General features: G+C 35.1%; 2 protein-coding genes across 2 annotated transcripts; both read left to right on the forward strand.

Moving 5' to 3' along the window:
* The first annotated feature begins 71 nt into the window (after window positions 1–71).
* On the forward strand, window positions 72–26,655 carry LOC149847153 (disease resistance protein L6-like). The gene is made up of 3 exons (XM_089996849.1): window positions 72–611; window positions 15,875–16,973; window positions 26,549–26,655. Exons 2-3 carry the CDS (start codon window positions 15,930–15,932, stop codon window positions 26,636–26,638), a joined length of 1,134 nt encoding a protein of 377 aa, XP_089852975.1. The 5' UTR covers window positions 72–611; window positions 15,875–15,929; the 3' UTR covers window positions 26,639–26,655.
* On the forward strand, window positions 7,568–7,999 carry LOC149847154 (putative 2' cyclic ADP-D-ribose synthase BdTIR). Its single transcript, XM_089993337.1, has one exon. It carries the CDS (start codon window positions 7,568–7,570, stop codon window positions 7,997–7,999), a length of 432 nt encoding a protein of 143 aa, XP_089849463.1.

Consider the following 26,655-nt stretch of genomic DNA (forward strand, 5'->3'; position numbering starts at 1 on the left):
CGCCTCTTCTCTCTCTAGAAGCTTATCCACATTTTCAACCCATCAGCCGCACTCTCCTCTTCGCAGAACCACCTCCCCCATTCTCCACCTTCCGATCGACAGCACCAGACCTTCATCCACCCGTCGATCCTCAACTGCCGCAACCTTCTCGACTTTTCTTTTGTTTCCTATAAGAACATGCACTGAGAAGGGAAAAGAGGAGGGGAACCACTTCAATCTGTGCCCATTGGTCTTGACCCCATTAAAAAATCCACCATTAGCCGACATCCATTCCGATTCCATCGATCGATAGTCACTAATCCATCGTTCCTCCATCGCTTTTCTTCGTCCATTATTAGCTTCCCCATTCTGACATTTCCTGAGATTCCCCTCCTATGCTCCCTCTTCCGGAGGTTCTGAAAGGCCGAAGAAAAACCAACGATTATATTGAAGAATCGCCATTGAGTGATCCATTAGTGCCTGCATCTGGAATTTTTTGGGGGAATTATCTTTTTTTTTTTCTCGATCAACTGAAGAGGGCCTTACGGCAAGAAAACGGGGTCATATTGCCTCTCCTGATCAATCGCAGGAATCGGGTAGGTTCCTTCCTCCAGAATCTCCGCAACCACAAAGTAAGAACCCCCTCTCTCCAGTTTCTGATCTTTGATTTCCTTGTTTTGGCCCCATTAGAAGCACTAACGTGATATCAAGTTCGGTTTATAGCGAATATTGATTCACGCATATAGTGCAACATCAAATGGAGATTCTTAAGACTCCGACATCTTATTCCTTTAATTACAAATTTTCTTTGGTCATGGATTTCCTATCCTTCACCGTGCATCTTTCTCTGTTATTTTCTGTAATTCGTAATGTGAATATATATGTATATATATATATATATATATATATTTTTTTTGGTGATAATGTCGCCTGTTATGCATTGTATACATCGCCTCAACATTCTTCATCTTGCATTATCATTCATGCTATTTGGTTAAGTTTCTGTAACATTCCTGCTCTTTGATTGATTTCCCGCTACCTGTTGTTATCATTTTTTTTTTACCTGTATGTTTGGATTGCTATCGTGTAAAACCCCTTGCAGTATTGATACAGGGTACTCCCATACATTTCGTTATCCCCTGCTCACGGTTCACCATCATGTAAATATTTTCATCACCATATAGCTTTATTCTGTGCGCATGTTCCAATCTTTGAGTTTATCGGATATGTACTGGTTCCTGACATAAGTCACACCATTATTGATGCCACCCCCCCCTTTTTTTTTACTTTAGCTTCACCCTTTAACATCGACCTGTGTTGATCATTCTTTCTGTATCGAACGTATCTCTGTCCAAAGATTCCATTAAGGAGATGCTGGTGGAGTATCTTGGTGTTACGGATGTATCATCATGTGATTTTGATGAAACTAACATGGTTAAGTTTGACTGAAGGTAATATTGAATTAGTTAACAGGCCTTCAGAGGATTGGCCTGAACAATGCAACACGGTAAGCCTGGTATCCACCATTGATAATCGTAAGATGGAATCTCCTCGTCAGCAAGTAATGGGTTAACCCCAGCCCCATCGGGAGATGGAGCAACTGCTCATGAAGAATCTATAGACACCTACGATGGTGGTTCGTATAGTCTGGAATTGTATTATGTAACTCTATTAGGAGTCAAGTTGCGCTGCTCCAAGGTAAATCTGATGATCTAGTAGGGTGTTATTCTTTTCTTAGGTAAATTGAAATCCTATTCCATTCCTTTCTCAGGGATTGTAAACACAGATCGTGAAGCAATTTTTTTTTTGTGGTTTCTTTAGCCTTCTCCCTTAATCAAATCTATACAGCTCTAGGTGATTCTGGGTCATAAGTAGATATTTTTGGAATAGCTATCGTATGAAAAAAAAATGATTCTGATAAATGTATGTCAGTGGTAGTTTCAACAATATTTCTGTTTTAAATGATGTCACTTTTTGATATAATATCTCCATGGACTAAGCAACTCTCCTTTTTGATATTCAGAACTTAAGTCCTGTATTGATCCCTAGTAGTATCGGTAGAGTAATACCAACAGAACTTTGATAGGTTGCTCCATCTCTCTCTTGAATCAGAATTTGCAGATTTCGTTTTATACATGATTATTTGTCCCTGTGTATCCTGTGGAAAGTGATTAATGTCTATAATGCTAATTTACAGCTGATCGTGGCCTTATGACCACAAACTCAGTTGAAAGACCTATCAGTCAAGTGTTTCGGGAAATTTTAAGAATCAATCCTCTACCTAAGGCTCCTGGCATCACTGTCTAAACTTTGTCTTGATGCATTTTCTGGATATCGGAAATTGGTTTGGCTATTCAGAAAGTTCTCTTTTTTTTTAGTACATACCTGTAATCTTTCACAGCATTTTTTTCTCCCTTCATGTTATCATCTCAGCACCCATATCTTCGTTCCATCCTTTTACATACGTTGTATAGACCTCATTATAGATTCACTATTAACTCACCATTTTATTACCTTCAGCAGTCTCTCATTCTCACCTGTACATGGCTAATGCACATCTACTACCAACCTTCTTCCCAACCACAGGTTTCACCATAGGAAAAAGAATCTTTCACAGTGATTCACCATGAACCACTGTGGTCCTCCATTTCCACAGTAGTTTATTGAAAACTACTACAACTGCACATTTTTTTACAGTGGTTCACAAAGAACCACTATAATCTTTCTTTCTATAGTAGTTTGTCAGGAACCTACTATAGTTATTATTCTTCACAGTGATTCACAAGGAGCCATTGTGGCCCCTTCATTTCCATTGTGGTTCATTGAGGAACCACTACAGCCATAGTCTTTCACAATGGTTCACAATGAACCATTGTAGTCTTTATTTCCATAATAGCTCACCGTGGCTATTGCCTTCCCTAATGACCCACCCTGGACCATTCTTGTTCCAGCATTTTCCTACCTATCACCCTCCTCCTTTGCTCCCAGCAACATCCCTGACAGCCTCATTCCCCCAGTGCAGCAGCCCAATGGACTGCGGTAGTCCATTTACCCTGTATCTATGGCCCATATATATGCATATATATATATATATATATATATATATATATATATATATATATATATATATATATATATATACATATATTACTTTTTCAGCACCTTCATAGATACCCTAACAGATGCAGTCCCATTCACTATATACATTTTATATATCCACTACCTGCGTATCAGCACCTTCCCATATCTTCTATATTACACTCTTCTCATTCTCATATATTACATAATGTGTATGTATATATGTATATATATATATAAATATGTATATATGTGATTTTCCATTCATAACAATTTTCCTTCATTATTCATATGATACATCTGTATCTTCACCATTCACTTAGGATTAGCTTTATACATACATGATCATATGCTTCCTTTGGACCTAAGTATTAAGCCGTATAGGCACCCTCACATGCATAGCACATAGGTGTATATATGAACCCTTTTTCATTTCCATCTTGGGATTCAACACAAATTTTGTAGGTTTTCCTTCTAGGAGTTTTCTTTTGCCTTGTGCTAATTCTTGTTTTGCAAGACTTCTCCCTTGGCTTAGAAGCTTTGACATTTTCAAATTCAAAATATATAATAGGTAGAGTATAATGAGAAATTTACATTTCCGGTTTTAGATTAAAATGAATGAGCATAGTAAATATCATGAATTGCTTGTTCTCATGCTTTTTGCCCTTATTTCTCAAAAACTCACAATGGTGAAACACGAATGGCACGTGCACCATTTTCGTAAGAGGTAAATTAATCCTAAGTTGATGATCCATATCAATGGCCATAGTCAGGGTGTGGACAAAACTTAGGGTTTTTATCTTTTACGAAATAACACTGAATCCACACTAGATTCATTTTCAAAATTCATCATATTTCCTCAAATATTTTCTTCTTTTATCAGAATTTAACTTAAAATTAATTCAAAATATATACCAATGGCCATAGTCAGGGTATATTGAGAGTTAATTTCATTTTAAATTCTATAAAAGCACCAAACGTATTTCATTCTTCTCTTGAATCTAAAATATAGATTATTATATAATACATTCAATGACCATAGTCAAGGATGTATTATATCTTCAATCTTATTTTAATTCATTTAAAGAATGGAATAGCTTTTCAAAATCTAATTTCAAAAATTTAAATTCATTCATCATTTAGGTTAGATTTGCATCATATTTCTAAATTCTTTTTCATAAAATCCAAGTAATTCTTTCCTTCATTTCTCAGATCAAATCCTATTTATAAATTCAAATTCAATTCTATTTCTCAAAAGGATTCAAGAATTCAATTTCAAAGTCCCATTTGACTTTGAAACTTCCGAATCATCTTGTATTTCAAATTCCAAAATCTATCTTAAATTTAAAATCCAATTCAACTTTGAAATTCATTTGTATATTCAAGATTCAATTTCTAAAATTCATTTTCCAAGTTCAAATTAAACTTGGAAGATCTTGATTCATCTTCTGAATTTAACTCCAAATCCATTTTAGGATCCAGGATTCAACACTCATATTGGATCTCAGACTTCAGATCCAATTCCTCTTTAGGATCCAGGATTCAACACTCATATTGGATCTCAGACTTCAGATCCAATTCCTCTTTAGGATCCAGAGTCCAATTCCACTTTTGGATCTCAGACTTCAGATCCAATTTTCCTTTAGGATCCAGAGTCCAACTCCATATTGGATCTCAAAATACAGATCCAAATCCATGTTAGGATCCAGAATCCAACTTCACCTTGGATCTTAGACTTCATATCCAAATCCATTCTAGGATCCAGAATCCAATTCTACATTCGGATCTCAGACTTCAGATCCACTCTATTTTAGGATCCAGAACCCAAGCCCATCTTGGATTCCAAATCTCGGATCCCATTCTGTTTAATATCTGGAATCCAACTCCAAATTCTAGATTTCAATTCTATTTTCGGATCTAATCTGAATCTCTTAAATCCATTTCTATTCTTAAATACCATTTGATTTTCTCAGTTCATTTCAATTTCAAACTTCAAAATCTAAATTCAATTCCATCTCAAGCATTCATTTCCTTTCCTAAATTCAAAAAAAGTTCAAGATTCAGAGTCTATCTCCAACTTTGAAATTTCATCATCTTTTCATCTCAAAAGCTGTAAATCATTCTTTCTCTAAGTCAAGACTTACTCTTCCAAACTCTGATTTACTTCAAAGACTTAAAATTTCTCTGATCTATCTCAAGTTCTAAGTTAGATTCAAATCATTTTCTTCACTCCCTTATCAAGTCTATCTCAGAACACTGGGAAATTTTCAAAACATCTTTCAAAAGGAGCATACATTTTTGCATTGCACAAGCATGATTCTCTGTGCATTTAGAGTTAGAATAAGTTCTTAGATTATATTTAGGCAAAGCAAAAGGCATAGACTCTAGCCTTGGTTCGATTACCCCTGGTAAAGGCGCCAACCTCGTACCGACGAGCGAATCCCGTCTCTCCATCTTTTTCCCGCAAATTTTCAAAACGGAGGCGAGTTATTTTCTAAATATTTTTCAAATAAAGGTCAAGTGAGACCGCGCAAAAGAGTTCCTCTTCTCTCTATCATTCTTTCTTTTTCTCTTCTCTCTTTCTTTTATTTTCCTCCATTCAAAAAGGAGAAAAATAGAGGTTAGAAAAGGAAAAGAGAAGGAAGAGAGAGAAACAACAAGAGAGAGGAAAAATTTTGCGATGATCACAAGTTTCTATGCAAATCGAGATTCAACTGCTATCCGAACTCGGTTGCTATTTTGATCAATTACTTTATGGTTTGGATCTATACTTATATCCAAATTCAAGATTCATACCCAATTCGAACCTAGAACTTTCTATCCTAATCAAGAGGTTATTCAAGGTGGTTCATGTCGAGGTTATCGGTCTCACTCAGTGCAAGGCGTGAACTAACTTTTCGTGAGTAGGCAAAAGCTCGATTGTATCTTGAGAGCATATTTGCAAGAGTATCCATTGGACAGAGACCTTGATCCGAAGTGTGACAACTATTGCTTGAAAGACAATGCGTTTACGCTTGACTCCGAGCTCACTGGTTCAATTTCATGAGCCACTAATTAAGGTAAATTTCCAACACTCTTGATGCTCAACGGTAAGATCTTTTATATCCACTAACTGAATTTAACTTTGTTTAGTGGAAATTTTTTCTTATCAGATTTAAATATGCTTTTTATTTTTCCCTTCCAAATCTAAACAAATATCTGAATTCGACAGACGTCTAATCTATTTTACATGTAAAAAAATGGATCTCGGCTGAGCTTTTCACCATCTGAATTTGTTTAGCCTAACACTGGATTAGTGGGATATGGTATTAGGCCGCATTCCACCCGAAATCACAATTTTCATCCATATTCACGTACCTGTCCAAGGCACACAAGCATAGAGCTAGTAATGGTGTCTTTTTAAGGGAGCCGTCATATGGACGCACGTCACTAAAAGAATGATTTTAGAGCACATCTATGGAGTCATATTTGATCAGAACCACTGGTATCACTGAAATACTTAGGAAGGGTACGAAGATAGGCACTGATTTTTTTTTGTGGGGGGGGGGGGGGGGGGGTGTGCGGGTGAAACTGATTTGCCTATCAAGTAAAGTGGAGGGAGTCCACCGAACCTTCCTAGGGCATCGTGCTTATAATCATACCTGATCCATTGCCTCAAGCAAAGAATCATGCTTTCCCTTTTGAGTGTGGCCCAGCACAAAGTAAAAGAAAGGGGGAAAGCATTGGCTCAGCCAATGTTTTCAGCATCGGTGCGTATCGGAACGATATATATCGTATCACCAGAAAATCGATACGATACTGACTTGAATCGGTTATTTTTTAATAAATATAAAAATAACTTAAATTAATTTTTTAATTATTAATTATTATTTTAATAGTTTTAACACATGCCTCATTCTGATTGACAAGTAATATTTTTTAATTATTTTTTGACCCATTCTGAACGATACACTTGCATCGTTGGCCAAACGATACAGGTCCTATTCTGATACTGACAACATTTCAGCCAAGCACCGCCGAGTCTCCAAGCCGTACCAAGCTGTCGCAATTGAGGTTGGAGGACACAATGAGTAAAACTAACATGGGCATTAAACATAACAGATAAGGATTCAGTAACAAGTAAATTCAACATATATTCTCCAACTAACCTGGCCCTAAAACTTGCAGTATAGAGCCCAGTGCAGCACATGTGGAGGGCTAAGCATGAGCAACGTCTAAATCTCATGTTTTGTTGTTAGGTTTGATCATCCCAGGCTTAAGAGGCTTTTAAACTGAGCACTACGTTGTGTACCTGTGTGCCAAATATGTGATAAATATATACACATCTCTGTGCATTTTTTCTTATGATGAGGCACCTTCCTGAGGATGTGGGTCACTTTCTGCTGATGGAAAAACGGTAGAGCAGTTCTGCATACAGCTATCTGTGCTGATGGCCATGTTGATGACAGTACTCGAAATAATGATTATCATAGCAGCAATAATAATTAGAGAAATAAGAAGAAAAACAATGATGACGACGACGAGAACAACTACAACAATGCCGCAAAAAAGCATTGAGACAGATATAGCTGAGGAGTGCAAGTTACCATCTTCACGGCTACCTTTATCATCAGAGGGTGCTGGTGGTGCGCTCGAGTTTGATGTATTCCTGAGCTTTAGATGGCAAGACGCAGCAAGTGGCTTCTGTGGCCAACTGTATGAGGCCCTCAAGCAAAGAGGAATCCGTACCTTTTTCATGGATGAAGAGAGGGTAAGCAAAGGGGAGAGGATGATGGAAGTATTTAGAGCCATTGAGAGGTCAGAGATCTTTATACCCATCTTTTCAAAGCATTATGCAGACTCAAGATTATGCCTTATGGAGATAGCCAAGATGGTCGTGTGCAAGCGTTTGATCCTCCCTGTGTTTTATGATGTCTGTGAAGAGAAAAAGGAAGAAGAATGATTTCTATTGTATTGTATCGGTTACATGAGGTAGTATATATAACTTACAGCAAAGTAAAAGGTTACAAAACCAAAAGAAAGAAATCTTTATGAGTATAGAAGTTATCGTGGAATCCCAATTGACGCTAACCAATTCCTTGATTAGCGTCAATTGGTTGATCCACCAATATCTTATCTGATTCCGTGATTTCCTCTTGACACTCCCCTTCAAGTTGATACGTGTGAAGGTCTGTCACGTTCAACTTGGATACCAAAAATTTGAATTGATCCCTTCCGAGTGCTTTTGTGAATATATCTGCGATCTGCATTTTCGTAGGCACAAAATTGGTCTTAATGATCCCTGCTTGTATTTTTTCTCGAATTAGATGACAATCAATTTCTATGTGCTTCGTGCATTCGTGAAACACAGGATTTGACGCAATGTGAAGTGCTGCTTGGTTATCACAATTGAGATTCATGGGTTCGTCATGTATAAAACCGAACTCTGATAATAAAGCCTTGAGCCAAATCAATTCACAAGTGGCTAATGCCATCGCCCTATATTCTGCTTCTGCGGATGATCTTGCTACGGTATTCTGCTTCTTTGTTTTCCATGAGATTGGGCTGCCCCCGATGGTTACAAAATATCCGGAAGTGGATCTTCTAGTCATGGGACAGCTGGCCCAGTCAGAATCACAATAAGCTTCTATTTGCATTTTGCTTTTAGAAGACAGAATGACGCCATGCCCAGGTGTAGTTTTCAAATACCTCAATACCCTTATGGCTGCATGGTAATGTGGTGTCCGTGGTGCTTGCATAAACTGGCTTAAGAGATTAACAGAATACACTATGTCTGGTCGTGTAACTGTCAAATATATTAGTCGACCTACCAATCTTCGATATTGTGACGGATCATCAAATAACTCCCCTTCATCAGATGTAAGTCGGAGTTTTTGATCCATGGGAAAATCACTTGGTGCAGCTCCAAGAAGTCCTGAATCGGATAAGATGTCTAATGTATATTTTCTCTGGCTTAGAAATATACCTGCTGGTGACTTGGCAATCTCAATACCTAGAAAATATTTTAGAGGACCCAAATCTTTAATGTGAAATTTTGCATGCAGAAAAGACTTTAAAGAAAGAATATCTGGATCATAATTCCCTGCAATAATGATGTCATCAACATATACAAGTACCACTGTGATTCGAGAATCACATTTCTGAGTGAAAAGAGTGTAGTCGGCATTAGATTGGACAAATCCCGCAGAGAGTAAGGCATGAGTCAATTTGCTAAACCAGTTGCGTGAGGACTGCTTAAGTCCATATAAAGACTTTTTGAGAAGACATACTTGACGCTCCCCTTTGCGATGGATGCCATCGGGTAAATCCATATATATTTCTTCATCAAGGTCCCCATGAAGAAAAGCATTGCTGACATCAAGTTGGTGTAACCGCCATTGATAGATGGAAGCAAGAGCAAGGAGACATCGCACAGTAACTAGTTTCGCAACAGGGGCAAATGTGTCATGATAATCAAATCCTTCTACCTGAGTATAGCCCTTAGCAACAAGACGTGCTTTGTATCTTTCCAGGGAACCATCTGCACGCCGTTTGATTTTGAAGACCCATTTACATCCAATCGGTCTCTTATTGGGTGGTAGTGTGACCACTTCCCATGTGTGATTGTCCTTAAGAGCTTTAAGCTCTTCGGCCATTGCCGCTTGCCAATTTGGATTCCGAACAGCATCTCTAAAATGGCGTGGCTCGTGATCAAAGAGAACTGCACTAAGGAAAGCTCGATGGGAAGCCGAAAATTTTTGAAGGTGTAAATAACTGGTGATGGGATAAAGGGAGGTGGGAAGCTTACCGTTTGAGGCGGGTAGGATGCTGGCGGAATTGCACACAAAGTCGGTCAGGTAGTGAGGTCGGGTGTGGGTTCGACTTGACCGACGTAGTGGGGGGGGAGATGATGGAGCAGGTGTGTTATCTGGGATGGATGTAATTGGTGGTGGACTAAGGGATTCAATGGGTGAAGAGAAATCATCGTTTGTGTTATTAAGGATGGGGGAGGGCAGGACGAGGTTAGGAGGGATTGGTGAGGTTTCATGGTTTCTAAAAGGAAACTCGTTTTCATAAAAGATAACATCTCGGCTAGTGAAAGACAGATGGGTATCGAGGTCAAAAACTTTATAGCCGTGTTGATTAAACGGGTAACCGATAAATATGCAACGTTTAGCTCGTGCAGAAAATTTATCTTTGTGAGGATTTGTATTATGAGCATAACAAAGGCAACCAAAAACGCGTAAATGTTCATAAGACGGAGTTTTATGAAAGAGCAATTCATATGGGGTTTTTCCATGAAGAAGTGGAGTGGGAATGCGATTAATGAGATAGGTGGCAGTGAGAATGCATTCTCCCCAAAAATGAATGGGTAAGCAAGCTTGAAAACGCAAGGCTCGAGCAACCTCAAGGAGGTGCCGATGCTTGCGCTCAACACGCCTGTTTTGCTGGGGAGTATTGACACAAGTACGTTGGTGAAAAATACCATTGTCAGAAAAAAATTGTTGTGTCATGTGAGAAAGGAATTCTGTACCATTATCCGTACGTATTTTTTTATGACCAAATGGAATTGAGTTTTGATCATTTTGTAAAATTGAACAAGGAGAGAATAAGTTTCAGATTTGAATCTCATCAAATAAACCCATGTGCAGCGAGAAAAATCATCGACTATGGTGAGGAAGTAACGTGCACCGGTGTGTGATGGTGTATGGTAGCCACCCCAAATGTCCACATGAATGAGATCAAAAGGAAAATCACTCTTAGAATTATTATCAGAGAAAGGTAAACGTGATAGTTTTGCTCGATGGCATGCATCACAAATATGTAAGGGGCAGTTGGTTATAAAATCATGATTGCGAGCTAATTGAGCAAGTCGTTCCTTGGATGGGTGACCGAGTCGTTCATGCCAAATAGTATATTTATTTGGGGATGCAGCAGACATAGCTCGAGAAGGGATGGTAGGAATGTGAAGGTGGTACAATCCGTCATGCAAACTACCCGCTCCAATCAGCGTCTTCTTGGTTGGCTCCTGGAAAATGCAAAATGTTGGAAAGAATATGGCAACACAATTAAGAGAGTCAGTGAGTTTATGAACGAAAAGGAGATTAAATTGGAAATTAGGAACATAAAGGACATTGTATAAAATGAAATTTTTGGAAATGTGACTTGTGCCATAATGTGTAACATGTATGGTTTGACCATTAGGTAATCTAACTGGTTTAGAACTTGGAAAAGTTTGGACGTCACAAAGCAGTGATAGGTCAGATGTCATGTGATCGGATGCTTTAGTATCTATAATCCAAAGAGCAGAATAGTGATGATTACCAGCCATGTTAGCGGTTGCTGTGTTGGGATCCAGAGAGATGAGCGACAATAGCTGTTTTATTTGTTCCTTGGTCAACATGGATGTGGCATCACTTTGGGTATCACTTGCTGCAGTGGAAAAGCATGCCTTGGGGCCCGTGACTGTATCATGAGGCTCCTTTGATCCAAATGTCTTTATATTGTTTTTTTGTTGCTGAAGATGTGGGGGATAGCCGTGAAGTACATAACATCATGCTTTTATGTGGCCGAGCATGCCACAATGATTGCATTTGGGTCATCCACGGCCTCGCCCTTGTCCTGCTGATCGAACTTGTGGCCGATTGACACAGACACTCAGTGCACTAGAGTCGACTTGATGAACAACTGATTGAAATAAGCGTTGGCTTTCTTCTTGCTGGACCATTGCATATACCCTACTAATGCTGGGAATAGGATCAATGGCTAAGATTTGACTCTGAATGGTGTTATACGAGTCATTCAAGCCAATGAGGAATTGAAATATTTTTTCCTTTTGATGAAACGAACTATGTTCTCTCAATGCCCCAAAAGTACAGTTTGGTATGTCCAGGTAAGACTGCAGTTCATCCCATAGGGTTTTCAATCCTGTAAAATACGTAGACAAGGAATTCTGTTCTTGCCGATAATCTGATATGAGTTTTTTTAGGTGAAAAATACAGGCTGAATTGCCTTGAGAGTATCGTTCTTCAAGATCGAGCCAAACTGCTCGAGCTGTATCAGCGTATATAACACTGCTAGCGATTTCTTTGGTGACTGAATTAAGGAGCCACGAAAGAAGCATGTCGTTACATCGATGCCATGCATGATAGTTCGAGGCTGATATAGATGGTTCAGAGATGGAACCATCAAGAAATCCGAATTTGTTTTTTGCATTGAGTGCCATTTTCATGGCTCGTTTCCAGGTAGCATAATTATCCCCATTCAAGAGATTAGAAACAAGAATAGCACCTGGGTTATCAGAATGATGGAGATAAAATGGAGAACCGTCATTATCAGAGGTCCGATCTGATCGTGCTCCAGACAAATCGTTGGATGATCCTTCATTTGCCATTAAAAAATTTGATGAAGATCCTTAACTGACAATGCTCTGCCGACTGTGAAAAACTGCTCCTATAGATGGCTGCAGTAACAAAAAAATTGTTGGATAGCTCTTGGGCAACTATCTTGTGATGAAAATATCTCTCACGGTTCCAGAGAAAGACCACTGAAGAAGGTGAAACGAAACAGTAAAAAAAATGAACAGTACTACTGCTCTGATACCATGTGAAGAGAAAAAGGAAGAAGAATGATTTCTATTGTATTGTATCGGTTACATGAGGTAGTATATATAACTTACAGCAAAGTAAAAGGTTACAAAACCAAAAGAAAGAAATCTTTATGAGTATAGAAGTTATCGTGGAATCCCAATTGACGCTAACCAATTCCTTGATTAGCGTCAATTGGTTGATCCACCAATATCTTATCTGATTCTGTGATTTCCTCTTGACAATGTCGAACCTCGAGAAGTAAGGAATCAAAGAGGACCATTTGAAGCAGCGTTCAGAAATTATGAAGAGAACATGGGGTTGGATGACAAGAAGGTGAAGGAATGGAAGGATGCCTTGAGAGAAGCAGGGGAGATAAAAGGCTATGATGTCAAGAACGAAGCTGATGGGTATGACTACTCATTCTACCCTCCCTGATTTGAGTAAACTTTCTGTCCTCCCATGAATGTGGACTTAAGGATCACTTCTAAAATTCTTAGTTGCAGGAGCTTTTTGATTAATTTGTTGTTCATTTATGCTTTGGATTAAATTGTTTAAAAAAAGAAACTACATTTCTTTGTATACCAAGTATTAGTGCAATATAAACCGTTGATTTTAGGTTCTTTTGCAGGGCTCAACATAACAAATTCCTTATCTAATAGATATTCTTAACTAAATAGACTATAGAGATCATGTTCGTAAGGTTTGAGTTACAGAACATATAATAGACAACAAAAAATAGTTCCATACCGAACTCATACTCAATTGGGGAGGACAAATTAAAGGCAAAGATAACGTGCTAGAGCACTGTGTCTGTCCATGGTTCGAGTGCAAAACCAGCCTAAAAGGCTAACCAATAAAGTATTGTCTCAATAATTTGTTCCTTTTGCTATTCAGCATCTTTCATGGTATAGAATTCTGTTTTAGATTATCTAAGGTTGAAATTTATTGTGAGAGGAGCCTTTAACGGTTGGGATTTGTTTTTAAGAGGGTTTTAGGACAATGCGTGTATGATTAAAAGAAGTGGAAAACATGGTCTTCTTTCATCTCCTTTGGGATTACTTGTGTGTTGATTATGACGGCTGGTTGTGTTGTTCCTTTTCTAATATTATGCTGTTGGTCGAGGAGGGGGACGTTGTCGACAAGTGTTGGTTGGATTCAAGCTTGACTATATCACTGTTACAACTGCTACCAAAATGTTCATAATCTTTTTCGTTAGTTGGGTAAAAACCATTTGTCCATTTTCCATGAGGTTTTACCAATTCTGTTTGTCCCACATCTCCAAATGGTGATTGCAACTCATCCTCTACTCAACCAAGAACAGGAACCTATCTTCAATCAGATCAAATCTCAAGGATCCATATATAGTTCATTTTCAACCTTCAATTTCGACATTTATTGAGAGATCTGCATTAACTAAAAAATGAGTATTAATCCATTGCAAACCTTCTTTAAAGTTAATAGATAGTCTTTATTTTTTTTTTACGATGAATCCTCGCCGAAGCGAAGAAAACCTTGGGTGGAGTCCCACGACCACCCTGACTTACATGTGGCCCACCTTTGAAAGCTACGGACACACCCATCAGCATGGTTTGATTTGTGCCTTCATCTCAGCACCCTCACAACCTCCTTGCTGGCCACACGGCCGCCCCCGGTGGTAATATATTCTTTATGTATCTAGAAGTAATGATATGTTAAATCAAACTTTTGCAATATCCATTACCAACCATGATAGTTTCTAAATAGTCTCACAATAACTGAAACATGAACTGGGAAAATAGTAAACCAAGTCATGTACCGTGAAATTTCTCCAGTGTCGAACCTTATTGAAGTTTTTGGATTACTCTTTCAGAGTCTTTCGATACAATATAGATGAACCATGGGTATGTGAGTTAAGTAGAGGATGAATTGCAAGGCAGGGTGGTTGACACTAGCCAGCGTTTGATCCTACCAATGTTGTTTGAGTCCCACATCAATTGATCCTTTCAATGTTCTCTCTCTCTCTCTCTCTCTCTCTCTCTCTCTCTATATATATATATATATATATATATATATATATGTGTGTGTGTGTGTGTGTGTGTGTGTGTGCAAACCTCCAATAGAAAATTTTTGGGTTTTTTTTTCAAAATTCTGACCATACAAATGTGTTCAGCATGATTGATTTACTATAAATCGACACTTGAATCATGAAATTTGGATAGAAAAAATGGTATTTGGAGCCTCTAAAATTTATAAAAATTGTACACCATTGATTTTGAAACTTATAAAAACTTATCCATACATCATAATTAAATGCTCCAAGAATTGATTTCTATAAAAACAAGCATATAAATTACATCTGTACGGTCAAAATTTTGAGAAAAACACCAAAAATCTAATAAAACATCCATTGAAGAGGTTTGGGAGGGTCATTGGAGTCTCTCTCTCTCTCTCTCTCTCTCTCTCTATATATATATATATATATATATATAGGCTGCACTGAGAGAAGCAGGGGAGGCTAAAGGCCACGATGTGAAAAGTGAGGGCTAATGGTTAAAACCTCTCTCTCTCCCTACGTTAGAAGATCAAATGCTACAATGCGAAAATTCAGGCTGATGGGTACCCCTCTCTCCCTCTCTCTCATAGACAAAGTAATATGCTAGTAGGTAAAAGAAAATGTACGATTTTTTTTATGACGAGGAACCCACTCCCAGAAAACCCCGGGTGGGGCGCATGACCACCCTGCCTTACGTGGCCCAACTACGAATGCTTTCATTGGTATATTTTCAATGGTTCTTAAGGGATCCTGCTGACAAAATCTTTCATTGGTAGACAATGGGACTAAAGATAGAATGGTAACATATGAAAGATAACCATCTACCGCAGAGCTTCATCTATTTGACATGTTGGTTCTTCATTTCCTGCAACTTATGAAGGAAACGGTTCTTGATCTGATACTTGCTTTAGAAGTCTATATAACTTAGATGGAACATGTCGTTATATACCACAGTAACCTAGAGTGGACTAATTCCTTAACCTAATTGCAGTTGTGGCAATTGTTGTCCAACACTTGTCCTGCTTCTTAATTGCAGCTTGGGCACTAGTTTTCTGTCAGTTTCTATGCTTTTTAGCTGCATCTTTAGTATTGGTTCTTTGTCGTTTGACATGCTTCCTGGTTGTATCTTAGCATTGGCTTTTCTATCGTTTGTTAGTGCTTCTTGTTTCAGTTTATCACCTCTTTGAGTTGTTTGTTGCTTCCTTCTGTCCGACAGGCAAGAACAGAAGCTCATTCCCTTAATTGTCAAGAGGGTCCTGGATGATGTAAATATGCTTCAACTTGATGTAGCTAAATACCCTGTTGGACTTGATTCTCGTGTGAACCACATGATGAAATTGTTGGATTTAGAAGCCTATGATGTCGGAATGGTTGGTATCCACGGCATGGGAGGAATCGGCAAGACGACTGTTTCTAAGGCTACTTATAATAGAATCTCCAGCAGATTTGAAGCTAGTTGTTTTATTTCCAACATTAAGGAGGTTGCTAAGCAGTTCAATGGGCTTGTTTCGCTGCAAAGGCAGCTCATCTCTGAAGTTTTGAATGACAAACACACTTCTATAAATAATGTGAGTCAAGGAATCAATCTGATCAAAAGAAGAATCCATAGCAAACGGGTTCTTATTGTTCTTGATGACGTTGATGACAATAATCAACTTAATGCATTGGCAGGTAGCCGAAGTTGGTTTTCCCCTAGGAGCAGGATTATCATTACAACAAGAAATAAGCATGTATTGAATGTACATAAACTGAAAGACCATGATACTTGTGAGCTTGAAAAGTTGAATCCTAGACAATCCCTTCAACTTTTTAGCTTCCATGCCTTTGGGAGAGCAAAGCCAATTGAGGAATTTGCTGACTTATCTGAAACAGTTGTTTCGACTGCTGATGGATTACCCTTAACTCTTGAAGTACTGGGATCATTCTTCTTTGATAAGCATAGTACAAGGGAATGGGAAGATGCACTGGAGAGGTTGAAGCAAGATCAACATAAGGATGTTCATGTAAGATTGAAAATAAGTTATGATGAACTTGATGAAACAGAGAAGCAAATATTTTTGGATATTGCCTGTTTCTTCAGTAGAAAGGGTAAAGAAAATGCTATTTACATGTGGAAGGACTGTGAATTTTTTCCGAGTATAGCCATAAAGGTTTTCTTACATAAATCTCTCATTAAAATCGACAAGGATGAGTTTGAAATGCATGATCAAATACGAGACATGGGCAGGCACATTGTCTCACAAGAAAACCGTATGGAGCTGCGTAGCAGGCTGTGGAATGACGATGAAATATTGGATGTGCTACAAAATCAAAAGGTAAGAGATGACTCACATTTCCATTGTTTGTTTTGATTCTTTTGTTTAATAGTTTTAGCTTGAATTGGAGATACGCTTCTTATTGAACTGAATGTTGACCAGCCCAAACTATAAGTCAATGTTTAGAATGCACTTGGAAGATCCAATAAAAAGAGACATCGACTTGCCAAAGTTCATCTGGAATTCCTTTCTTGGTTGACATCAATAACTTGTATAGTCAACTTCCTTCAGTTTAAATTCTGTCAAGTCTTTCAAGCTTTAGGATGGTCTCTAATGGCTCTGTCAAGTATTAGTCTTGATTGGGCACAATCCTGTTTATATATATATATATATATATATATATATATATATATATATATATATATATATATATATATATATATATATATTATATTGATGTAATAGGTAATGCTCTCTAGGGGCGTTTTGGTCTTGTTATTTTCATGTAAATAGTGAATGTTCACTAGGGACATTATTGTATTTTTATCTTTTTTGTACAGTGTATAGGGTCTATATGATTTTTGAAACAGTGAATGCTTCTTTTAAATGCCCATCTTGGCTTTATATATATTGTTTTTCTCTTCTTTGTAAGATATTGCTTCTCTTAAGCATTCATGCTCAATAAGATGAATATTTTTATATTTTTGTGTTCCACACTTTAGTTTTTGATGTCTTGAATGCACTTAGTGCATGTGTAGTGCCTTTGTACCCTTCTATTGTCCCTTAGTTGGACTTGTTTAAGTGAGTGTGCACTTTGTGTTTATGATCTTATAAGCTTTTAGAGGCCCTCGTTTTGTATTTTCACATATTTCATTATATGGTATCAGAGTCAAGAAATCTTTGGGGTTTTGCCTTTTTAGGTCTTTGTAAACACCCCAAATTTTCACCATCTTCCAGTGTTTATGTATTTCATGTGTCATTGCATATCATTACATGCATTCAGCATACCATTTCATTGCATTGCATAGCATTGCATGTCATTACATCTCATTTCCGAGATCCAGCACTTTTGTTTTCAAAATATTTAATCCAGATTCGAGTTTTAAAACTTTTTTTTCAAAATCAATTTTAAAACCTGGGTTTTTAATCAGCATTTTGTCATTTTCCAACTCTCAAGACCTTATATTTTGAAATGTTTTCTCAAGAAAACAATCTGGATTCGTTTTAAACTCAATTTTCAACTGATTTCAATTCTCAGATGAGACCCATTTAGGTGGCGTCGCTTCCGGATTCCTTCGTTTATCAAATTTCTCAAAAATTTCAGAGTCCTAGTTGGATCAGGACTCTATCTTTTTATCTTCTTACTTTTTTTAAAACATTTTCAAAACTCCATTTTTTTTTTAAACCAGTTATGGTCATATCTCTTGTCCATTTCCTCCGTTTTGGCCAAAATCTTAGAGTCCTAGTTAGATCTTGACTCTTTTTCCAAAGTTCTAGTCAGATCAAAACTCTATTTTTTACTACATTTTTTACCTGTTTTTGAGAAAACCTATCAAAATTCTTTATTTTTGGCCAAAATTCTAGGGTCCCAGTCGAATTAAGACTCTTTCTCAGAGTCCTAATCGAATAAGGACTCTATCTTTCATTGTTATTCTTACCTGTTTTTAATCAAATCTTTCGAAATCTTGCAAAGAGAAGTTAAAAACTCAGATTTTTGGTTAAACCAGGACTCTACTTGAAGAGTCCTAGTTGGATCAAGACTCTGATTCTGATTTTAATTTTGAGAGAATCTTTCAAAAATCCTTTTATTTATCCTTTTAGGAATCAAAATTGTTATACTTTTATCAAAGAATTTCAAAATTCTGGGATTTTATCCCAGAGTCCTCATAGAATCAGGACTCTGTCCTAGAGTCCTGATCGAATTAGAACTCTATCCAAAGTTTGTTTTCTCACTCCATTTTCACTGATTTTCAAAAGTTTTGTTTAAATTTCATCATTTGCTTATCAAAAAACCAAAAATTCTTAGAGTTCTGATCGAATCAGGACTCTTTCTCAGAGTCCTAATCAGATCAGGACTCTGAACCAAAACTTTAATTTTATCCCGTTTTTAACTATTTTTCAAAATTCTCTCATTTGTTTTCTCAGAAAATCCAAAAATCTGATAGTCTTAGTTCAATTAGGACTCTATCCCTAGAGTCCCAGTTGAATCAGGATTCTGTTTTATTTTAATATTTGTTATTGTTTTCACTGTTTTCACAAGTTCTTTCATCTGTTTTTCAGAAAATACCTAAAAAATCTAGAGTTTCAGTCCGATCAGGACTACGTCCCAGAGTCCTAATCCAGTCAGGAGTCTGTTATAGAGTCTGTTTTTACTTCTATTTTTATTCTTTTCTATTTGCTTACAAAAATTAGGTCGTTTTGCAGAGTCCAGTTAATTTAAGACTCTATTTTAGAGTTCTGATTTAGTTAGGACTCTAACCCTAACTGCGTTTTCTGACTTATTTTACCATTTCTGATAAAATCTTTCAAAAACTTCTTTATTTGACTTTTAAAATTATAAAACCTTAGAGTCCTAAAAATTCAGGACACTAGCCCGGAGTTCCAGTTCGATTAGAACTCTATTTTCAAACCTTTGAATTCCATGTGTTGAATTTAACCCCTTTTCAAAGATATTTTCAGTCTTTATTTCAACTTTTTAAAACTTCGATTGTGGGGCCCACTCAGTTGGCGCCATATCTAGAGGAGTTCTGACCCAGTTGGAACTTTATTTCATTTCAAAACTTTTAATTCTAAGTTTACTTTTGAATATCTTTTGAAAATTCTCTCAATTTCAAGTTTTAAAATCGTTTTTGAAAATTCAAGTGGGGCCCATTCGGGGTGGCGCCACATTTGAAGAAGTCAAGGTTAGACTAAGGTTAGTCATTGTCCTAGTTAGGTTAGGGGTTTAGAGGAGTCAAAAGCAATTTTGAAAAATCATTTTATTTAAGTTTTAAACCATTGGTTTTTAAAGGTTTTAAATTCAAGTTTTAAAAAAAACCAAATGTGGGCCCACACTAGGTGGCACCACATTTGAACTTTCTAGGGTCTAATTAGATGTTAATTAGGGATTAATTAGAGTCCATTTAGGTTAGAATCCTCTAGGAAAATCGTTGGTCCTTAGTAGATTTATTAGAAAGAGTCCTGAAAAAAGAAAAAACTCTTAATTAACCCTAATTAAGTGAGTTTTTGAAAACCTATAAAAGGAGGACTTCAAGAGGTCAAAAGAGGCTGGTTTTTTCTCTCAAATTTTCGTGGTCTCCCTCCTCTCTCCAACACATCTTCTTCCTCCATTGAAGCTGTAACCCCAAGGTGAGTTTTTTTAACATTATTTTATTATTTTTTATTAGTTTTCTTATGATTTTATATTAGATTTCACCATTGGCACCTCCCCTTTCATGGATTAAACCATGGATTCAACCTCAAGAACCTCAAGTTCAATTCAAGAAGATGATCTAGCCCTATTCCATGTTGTTTTCCATTATTCTAATCCATTAGAATCATTTATTGCATTGTTTTTTATATTCTTAACCAAGAAAACATGAGATTTATCCGATTAAATGGATTTAATCCATGGTTTCAAGGGTAAAAGCAATTCCAGCCATGGATTCCCTGTGTTTTATTTATTTTTTTAGCATATTAATGTTTATTACATGTGTTTCATCATCAAAAACAATTTTGTTTTGCTGTTTAGATAATTTTTATGGTTTTTCATGGTTAAATCATATTTTTTTAGTGTTTCTTAGATTTCTGCATATTTTAATTTCAGATTAGTAGAAAGCATGTTAGTTTGTATTGAAATATTCATTAAAAATTTCTGATTTTTTATATGTTGTTCACGAATATGTCAGTGAACTACTGTAAAAAAATCAGACATTTTGGGATTTGAGAACTCTGCTAATAAAATACAAAGTTAAATCGAGATTTTTGTTGATTAAAATCGTTGTTTAATTTCAAGCATAACTTGCAGATGTGTTATTTCTTTTATCCAATATCCGATTCGAGATCCGTAAAGTGCAGTGGCTTCGTATTAATGTAGGCTATTTACTATAAAATTTTCATAATTTTTTGCCTCTGTTTAGTATTTTTCCTCTGTCAGAAAGTCAGATTCATCTTTTAAAACTCGTTATGATTTATTAAAACCCTAATCCGACTTGTATTGATCATAGATCTTCAACCGTAGATCTGATTTATGATCTGTAAAAGGGGAAGTTCATTATTTTTTTGTCTAATGTTCACTGATGAAATTTCAAAAATTTTGAATAAAGTCTTCTATTTGTTTCTGTATTTATAACCAGAAGTACCTGTTTTAATCAATTTTAGATTTGTTATATTTAAGTCCAGATTGTCGGAAGAGTATCTCCCTGATAGGAGATGATTTTTCTGATCTGTAAAAAGGAGACTTTCTATTTTTTTGTCTAGTTTACCTTTGTAAAATTTCAAAAATTTCTATGGTGTATTGACTCTTGATTCGGGTCTAACACTGAAACTGATATGTCACCATGGGTAAAAATAACTTATTTTAGGGTTTTAATGCAATTTTCGAATTGGAATAATGTCACAAATATATTTTTATGAATCCAATCTGATTTTAGGGTGATAAAAAGTGCAGGTGCCAATTTTTATCAATTTTGGAACCCATTTGATGCTTGAATCAACCAAATTGCAAAACAGGGTGCCTGCAGGATCCCCAAACACTGCTAAAATCATAATTTTCATGATATTTCCTGATTTTCGTGTATAAGTTCATGTTTTTAGGGTTTATTCATGTTTAGAATCATATTAGGATGCTTCATGATTAATTTTTTGTTTATTTTATTTTATTTAAACCCTAAATCCAATGTTTTTACCAAAATTTATTTCAGAAAACTCTAATTTCAAGGCCATAGTCTTGCTATCGGGGGTAATTTGGTCATGTGACCTCAATTTTGAAATTTTAAAACCCTAATTTTCATATTTTTAATCATGTCATGTCATCTTATGTTTGATTTATCCTTATTTGAATTTCAAAACTTGCATTTTATAAAATATCTTTCTGAAAACCCTGATTTCAAGGCCATAGTCTTGCTATCACGAGTATTTTAGTCATTTGGACCCTAATTTCAAAATTTTCAAAACCCCATTTTCGTGTTTATTCAATTTTATTTCTTATTCTATTATGTTTATTCTAGGGAGTCATGAAAAAGGCTTATATCTAACAAAATCCAGCAATTTCCAGATATTACTGGATAAATCTAGAAAAGCCAACATATCTTCACTAACAAGTTTTTTAGTTTTACAGGAACATTCAAAAAGAAGATTTTTCTTTATTTTCTTTATTCAATTCAATGTAATATCAAATTTGTAATATTTGGAATAAGATTTACATTTTTTGCTTAGAATATGATGCATTGCATATAGTTTAATTATGCAAATTTCAATATCTGATGAATGTATAATTCATGCATATTCTTTATCAATTCACTATGGTCTACACGAATGGCACGTGCACAAGCTCTTAGGGAGTTGACAAACTCAGTGGAATTTGTATTTATGGCCATAGTCGGAATACGAATGAGACTCATATTTGTGATCTTCGTATTAGCCACATTCAGCCTACACTCTTAGGCTAACTTTAAAATGCACTGCATTTTTCAAAAATACAAAAGAATTTTCTCAATTCCTCAAAATCAAGTTTTTCAAATCCATATTCATTCATTTCATTCATTTGCAAATTCCAATTCCGAGAAATCAATTTTCTCAAAATTTTCTAAGTCTTATTCAAAAATCAATTTTCTCAAAGTTTTGAGTTTTCAAAGGATATTTCAAGTATTTCTCAAGTTCAAACTCATGATTTTCCAAAATCCTAACATCTTCAATTCCAAAGTTCAAAATTCAAACTTTTCTCATAATTAACCAAGTTTTCCCAGAATCGATTTTCACAAAACTTCAAAATTTCTTCATAAATCGATTTTCATTTTCTCAAAAACATCCTCTCAATCAGGATTCACGATTTTCAAAGGGCTTCTTTTCCAAGTATTTTCTCCAAACTTTGAAGCAAACATCATGTTTTCAAATTTGCATTTTCAGAAAATTCATAGCACATGCCTGATTCTTTGTGCATTTAGGAAATAGAACACGATTTAGACAAGTTGAGCAAAGCTAAGCACACTTTTGATCCTTGGTTCGATTACCCCTGGTAAAGGCGTCAGGAAAAGTTGAACCTCGTACCGACAGACGAGTCCCATTCCTCGGAATTATCCTGCATTTTAAAAACGGAGGTGAGTTATTTTCAAAAAACTTTTTCAAATGTCAGTTTGACTTGCAAAAGTAAAATTTTGCGATGATAACAGTCTTGAGATTCTTTGGTTTGAGTTTATGCTTTGTGAAGGATTTGTGATCGTTGTATGGTTTAGATTCAAGAAAAATCTTGACTTGATAGGTAATTATCTATCTCATGCATTATGCATGAGAAAACACTCACTTTTCTTATCTTTAAAAAATATTTGTTATTTTTGTTAAAAATTAAAATCTTTAGATATTTTTTAAAAATATTATTGGATTAATTTTTATTAAGTATTTTATAAGGTTTATAATATTTGTTTGATCTTGTGAAATTATATATGTGCATGCTTTTATGAGATCTAGTTTGAATCTTAGTTTTTCGAACTCGCTTTATTTAATATGTATGTATATGATTTAGTATTCTTAAGCATGTATTAGTGGCATTTAGATGATTTATTCAAACACTTTATGGTTATAAATGTCAAATCATGTTCTTATTTATTATTAAACTTTGTTTTATTTTTTTAAAAAAAATTATCAAATAGTTTAATTGGTATTATGTGTTATTCACAAGTATGATCTTATGAGATTTTGCTTAACTTATGTTTGAATTTTTATTTCTTTCTTTACTCTTGATGGATTCTTATGTGAAACCTAAAATAGATTATGAAGTATTAAAAATTATATGTGGTTATGACCTTAGTGATCATGGATACCTTGTTATTTTTGAATTTATAATAAATAATTTTATATTGATATATGATCCTTGTTCACTTGTGATTATCTTACATGATGAATGAGATTATATATTCGTGCATAAGGTATTGAGCATGATTTCTTATGAGAATCATTCACTTTTATAAATAACTTTTAAAGATGTTAATTTTTAAAATTTATTAAAAATAGTTATGTTATTGGGTGTTTCTCTTATTGGCCCTTTTGTGGTCCTTGTCATTGTGTTATTTTCTTAATCTCATGGCTCTTTAATGAACATTATGTTACATGTTTTGTATGAGATTTAAATATTATGTTTTTTGGCATACTTAGTTTTAATAAAATATTAATTTAAGAATTATGAGAAACTTCTTAATTTGTTTTTGCCCTTTATGGGTGTTATAAGTATTTTTCTCATGGTTCACTTTAGTAATTGTCTATTATTGATGGACATGCTTGTTCGTAATTGAAGACTCTCATTAGAAGACATTTTATCGTGTCGTATGATTGTATGTTTTCACTAAAACTTATTTGCATCATGTACCTTAAACAAGTTTTAAGTGTTATGTTTCTATTGCATACTTATGATGTTCAATAAAATATTATTTTTTATATTATAAGACTTCTTGTGTAGCCCTTTGTGGGGTTTTGTGAGAATGTTTCTTAAATAATATATTTTTTTGTTTATCCACTTAATATTGATGGACATTTTGGTTCGTGATTGAAAGCTCTATAATTGCATTACTTGAGGATTTCCTTGACTTAAATTTTTTTGTCTTATCAGTTCTTGTTCCTTGGAATGTGTCTTTCAAGGTTTTATTATTTGGCTTTGTAAGTTTATCACTCTTCTTTCGATACATTCATGATTATTTGGTTGGCCTTAGCGATGTGAGTAGTATGCACTTCTATGTTATGGGACCAGAGTTAGTTATTAAGGCAAGTTATATGCACCTCTATTTTCTTGTCAGTATAGATTGCCAAATGATTTGACTCTGACTGACAGTTGATTGACCTTTAGTTCTATAAGTATGTTGTATCACTCATTTATTTCTTGTGCACCTCGATGTTGTAGAGTCAAGGTTAGCCGTTGAGGTAAGTAATGTGTGCACTTCATGTCATCTTATTAGTCCAGATTCTCAGGAGTTATGAGTGATGTGTTGTCATTTGCCTTAGATCTGATTGATGGTTGATTAGCCTCTGAACTCATTGTTGTTGGTAATTCGAGTTTGTCCTTAGGGTGAGTTGTATGTGCACTTCATGTCATTTTGTTAGTATAGGTATGCATCTAACTGACAGGTGATTGACCTCGGTTTCTGAGTGTGTTTTACCACTCATTTATTTGTATGTCCATTGTTACAATATTCGATGCTTGTTATCTTACTTTTTCTGTGATGGTAGTTATGTTTTTAGAATTATAGAGTTTTTAAAGATTGTTAAAATCATTATTCTTATTCTTCTTGATGGTATCAATTTGTTTTCATTATAAGCTCTCTTGCCTCTTGTGTTTTCGCCTGTTATGCTTCTTATCTAAGTGTCATTATATGTAGACAAAAGATATTTACTCAAACTTTTGTGTGTTTGTTTGGCTCATAAGAAGCACTGTGATTATGCTCTTATTTTAGTAGCTGATACACTTATTTTGAGTGCCATATTATATAGACAAGAGATGTTTTCAATGTGGTGAGTTTTGTGCACCCATTGATTATGCTCTTGTTCTAATCATTGATACACTTGTTTTAAGTGTCATTTTATGTAAACAAGAGATATTATTTGTTATTCACACTTTGTGTGTGTTTTAGCTATTAATGACATTGTGATTTTACTCTTGTTTTAGTCATTCTTGTGGTGGTTGAACTATGGTTGAGATTTGCAAATATCATTTCTTGTGTTATGTGGGATTTTTTAAAATCTCTCCATAAAATTTTTAAACTTTTTCTACTTGTATGAAAAAATGTTTATTAATAAAACTTCATGCATCTTATGTGTATATATATTAAGATTGATGTTTGGTCCTTTGTGCTTAAACCCATTCTAGGTTGTGTGAATAAATCATAATGGCTTGTGATTTGTGAGATTGCTCTCTTTCATTATTATATGCATTAAATATGCTTTAATTGCATGTTGGATATATGTGTTTCATAATGATTATCTTGTTCACATTGTTGTATGCATAAATTTAATTATTTCATCTTTTCTTAAGGGTTTTTTTTAATTGTTATATTTTATATATGCATGTTGTTGATGATGATGTGTTATTTCATTTGAAATGCTTTTCTAAAAATCCTTGAGATTTTAATTATACGTAAATATTTATCTCTTCTTGATGATTTATATGTCCTTTAGTGATCAAATTCTCTTATCATGAATATTTATGTTTTTTTGAAAAATATGTTGATTTTGAGTTTATGATTTGATTTTATAAAAAATTATCCTTAAGGTATGCTCTTCTTATCTTTTTTAATGATTATTTAATGTTTTTCTTGTTCAAAACTATATTTATTTTAAAACTATTGGGTTAGGATATTTTTCTGTGTAGTTGAAACTTTTTTTGTGTTACCTGCAAGTTCTTAAAGATGAAATTGATTGAGAAAGAAATATTTTTGATGCATCATATCATGAAGATGGAGATAGCCGATGAAGGAGTTTTGAGGAGGATCACCAATGAAGACATTCAGAGACTTGTATTTGCAAAATTCTCTGATGCGTTATAAAGATGAAGACTACTAAT

This window comes from Nuphar pumila, chromosome 2 (assembly GCF_984573655.1).
Source record: "Nuphar pumila chromosome 2, dmNupPumi1.hap1.1, whole genome shotgun sequence".
Taxonomy (NCBI): domain Eukaryota; kingdom Viridiplantae; phylum Streptophyta; class Magnoliopsida; order Nymphaeales; family Nymphaeaceae; genus Nuphar; species Nuphar pumila.

Excerpts from the sequence above, each read along its gene's own strand:
- LOC149847153 (XM_089996849.1), top strand. The coding sequence starts at position 15,930 with ATGCTTCAACTTGATGTAGCTAAATACCCTGTTGGACTTGATTCTCGT. Across the intron at positions 16,974-26,548 it reads ATGTGCTACAAAATCAAAAG|ATGGAGATAGCCGATGAAGG; the intron begins GTAAGAGATGAC and ends CATATCATGAAG.
- LOC149847154 (XM_089993337.1), top strand. The coding sequence starts at position 7,568 with ATGACGACGACGAGAACAACTACAACAATGCCGCAAAAAAGCATTGAG.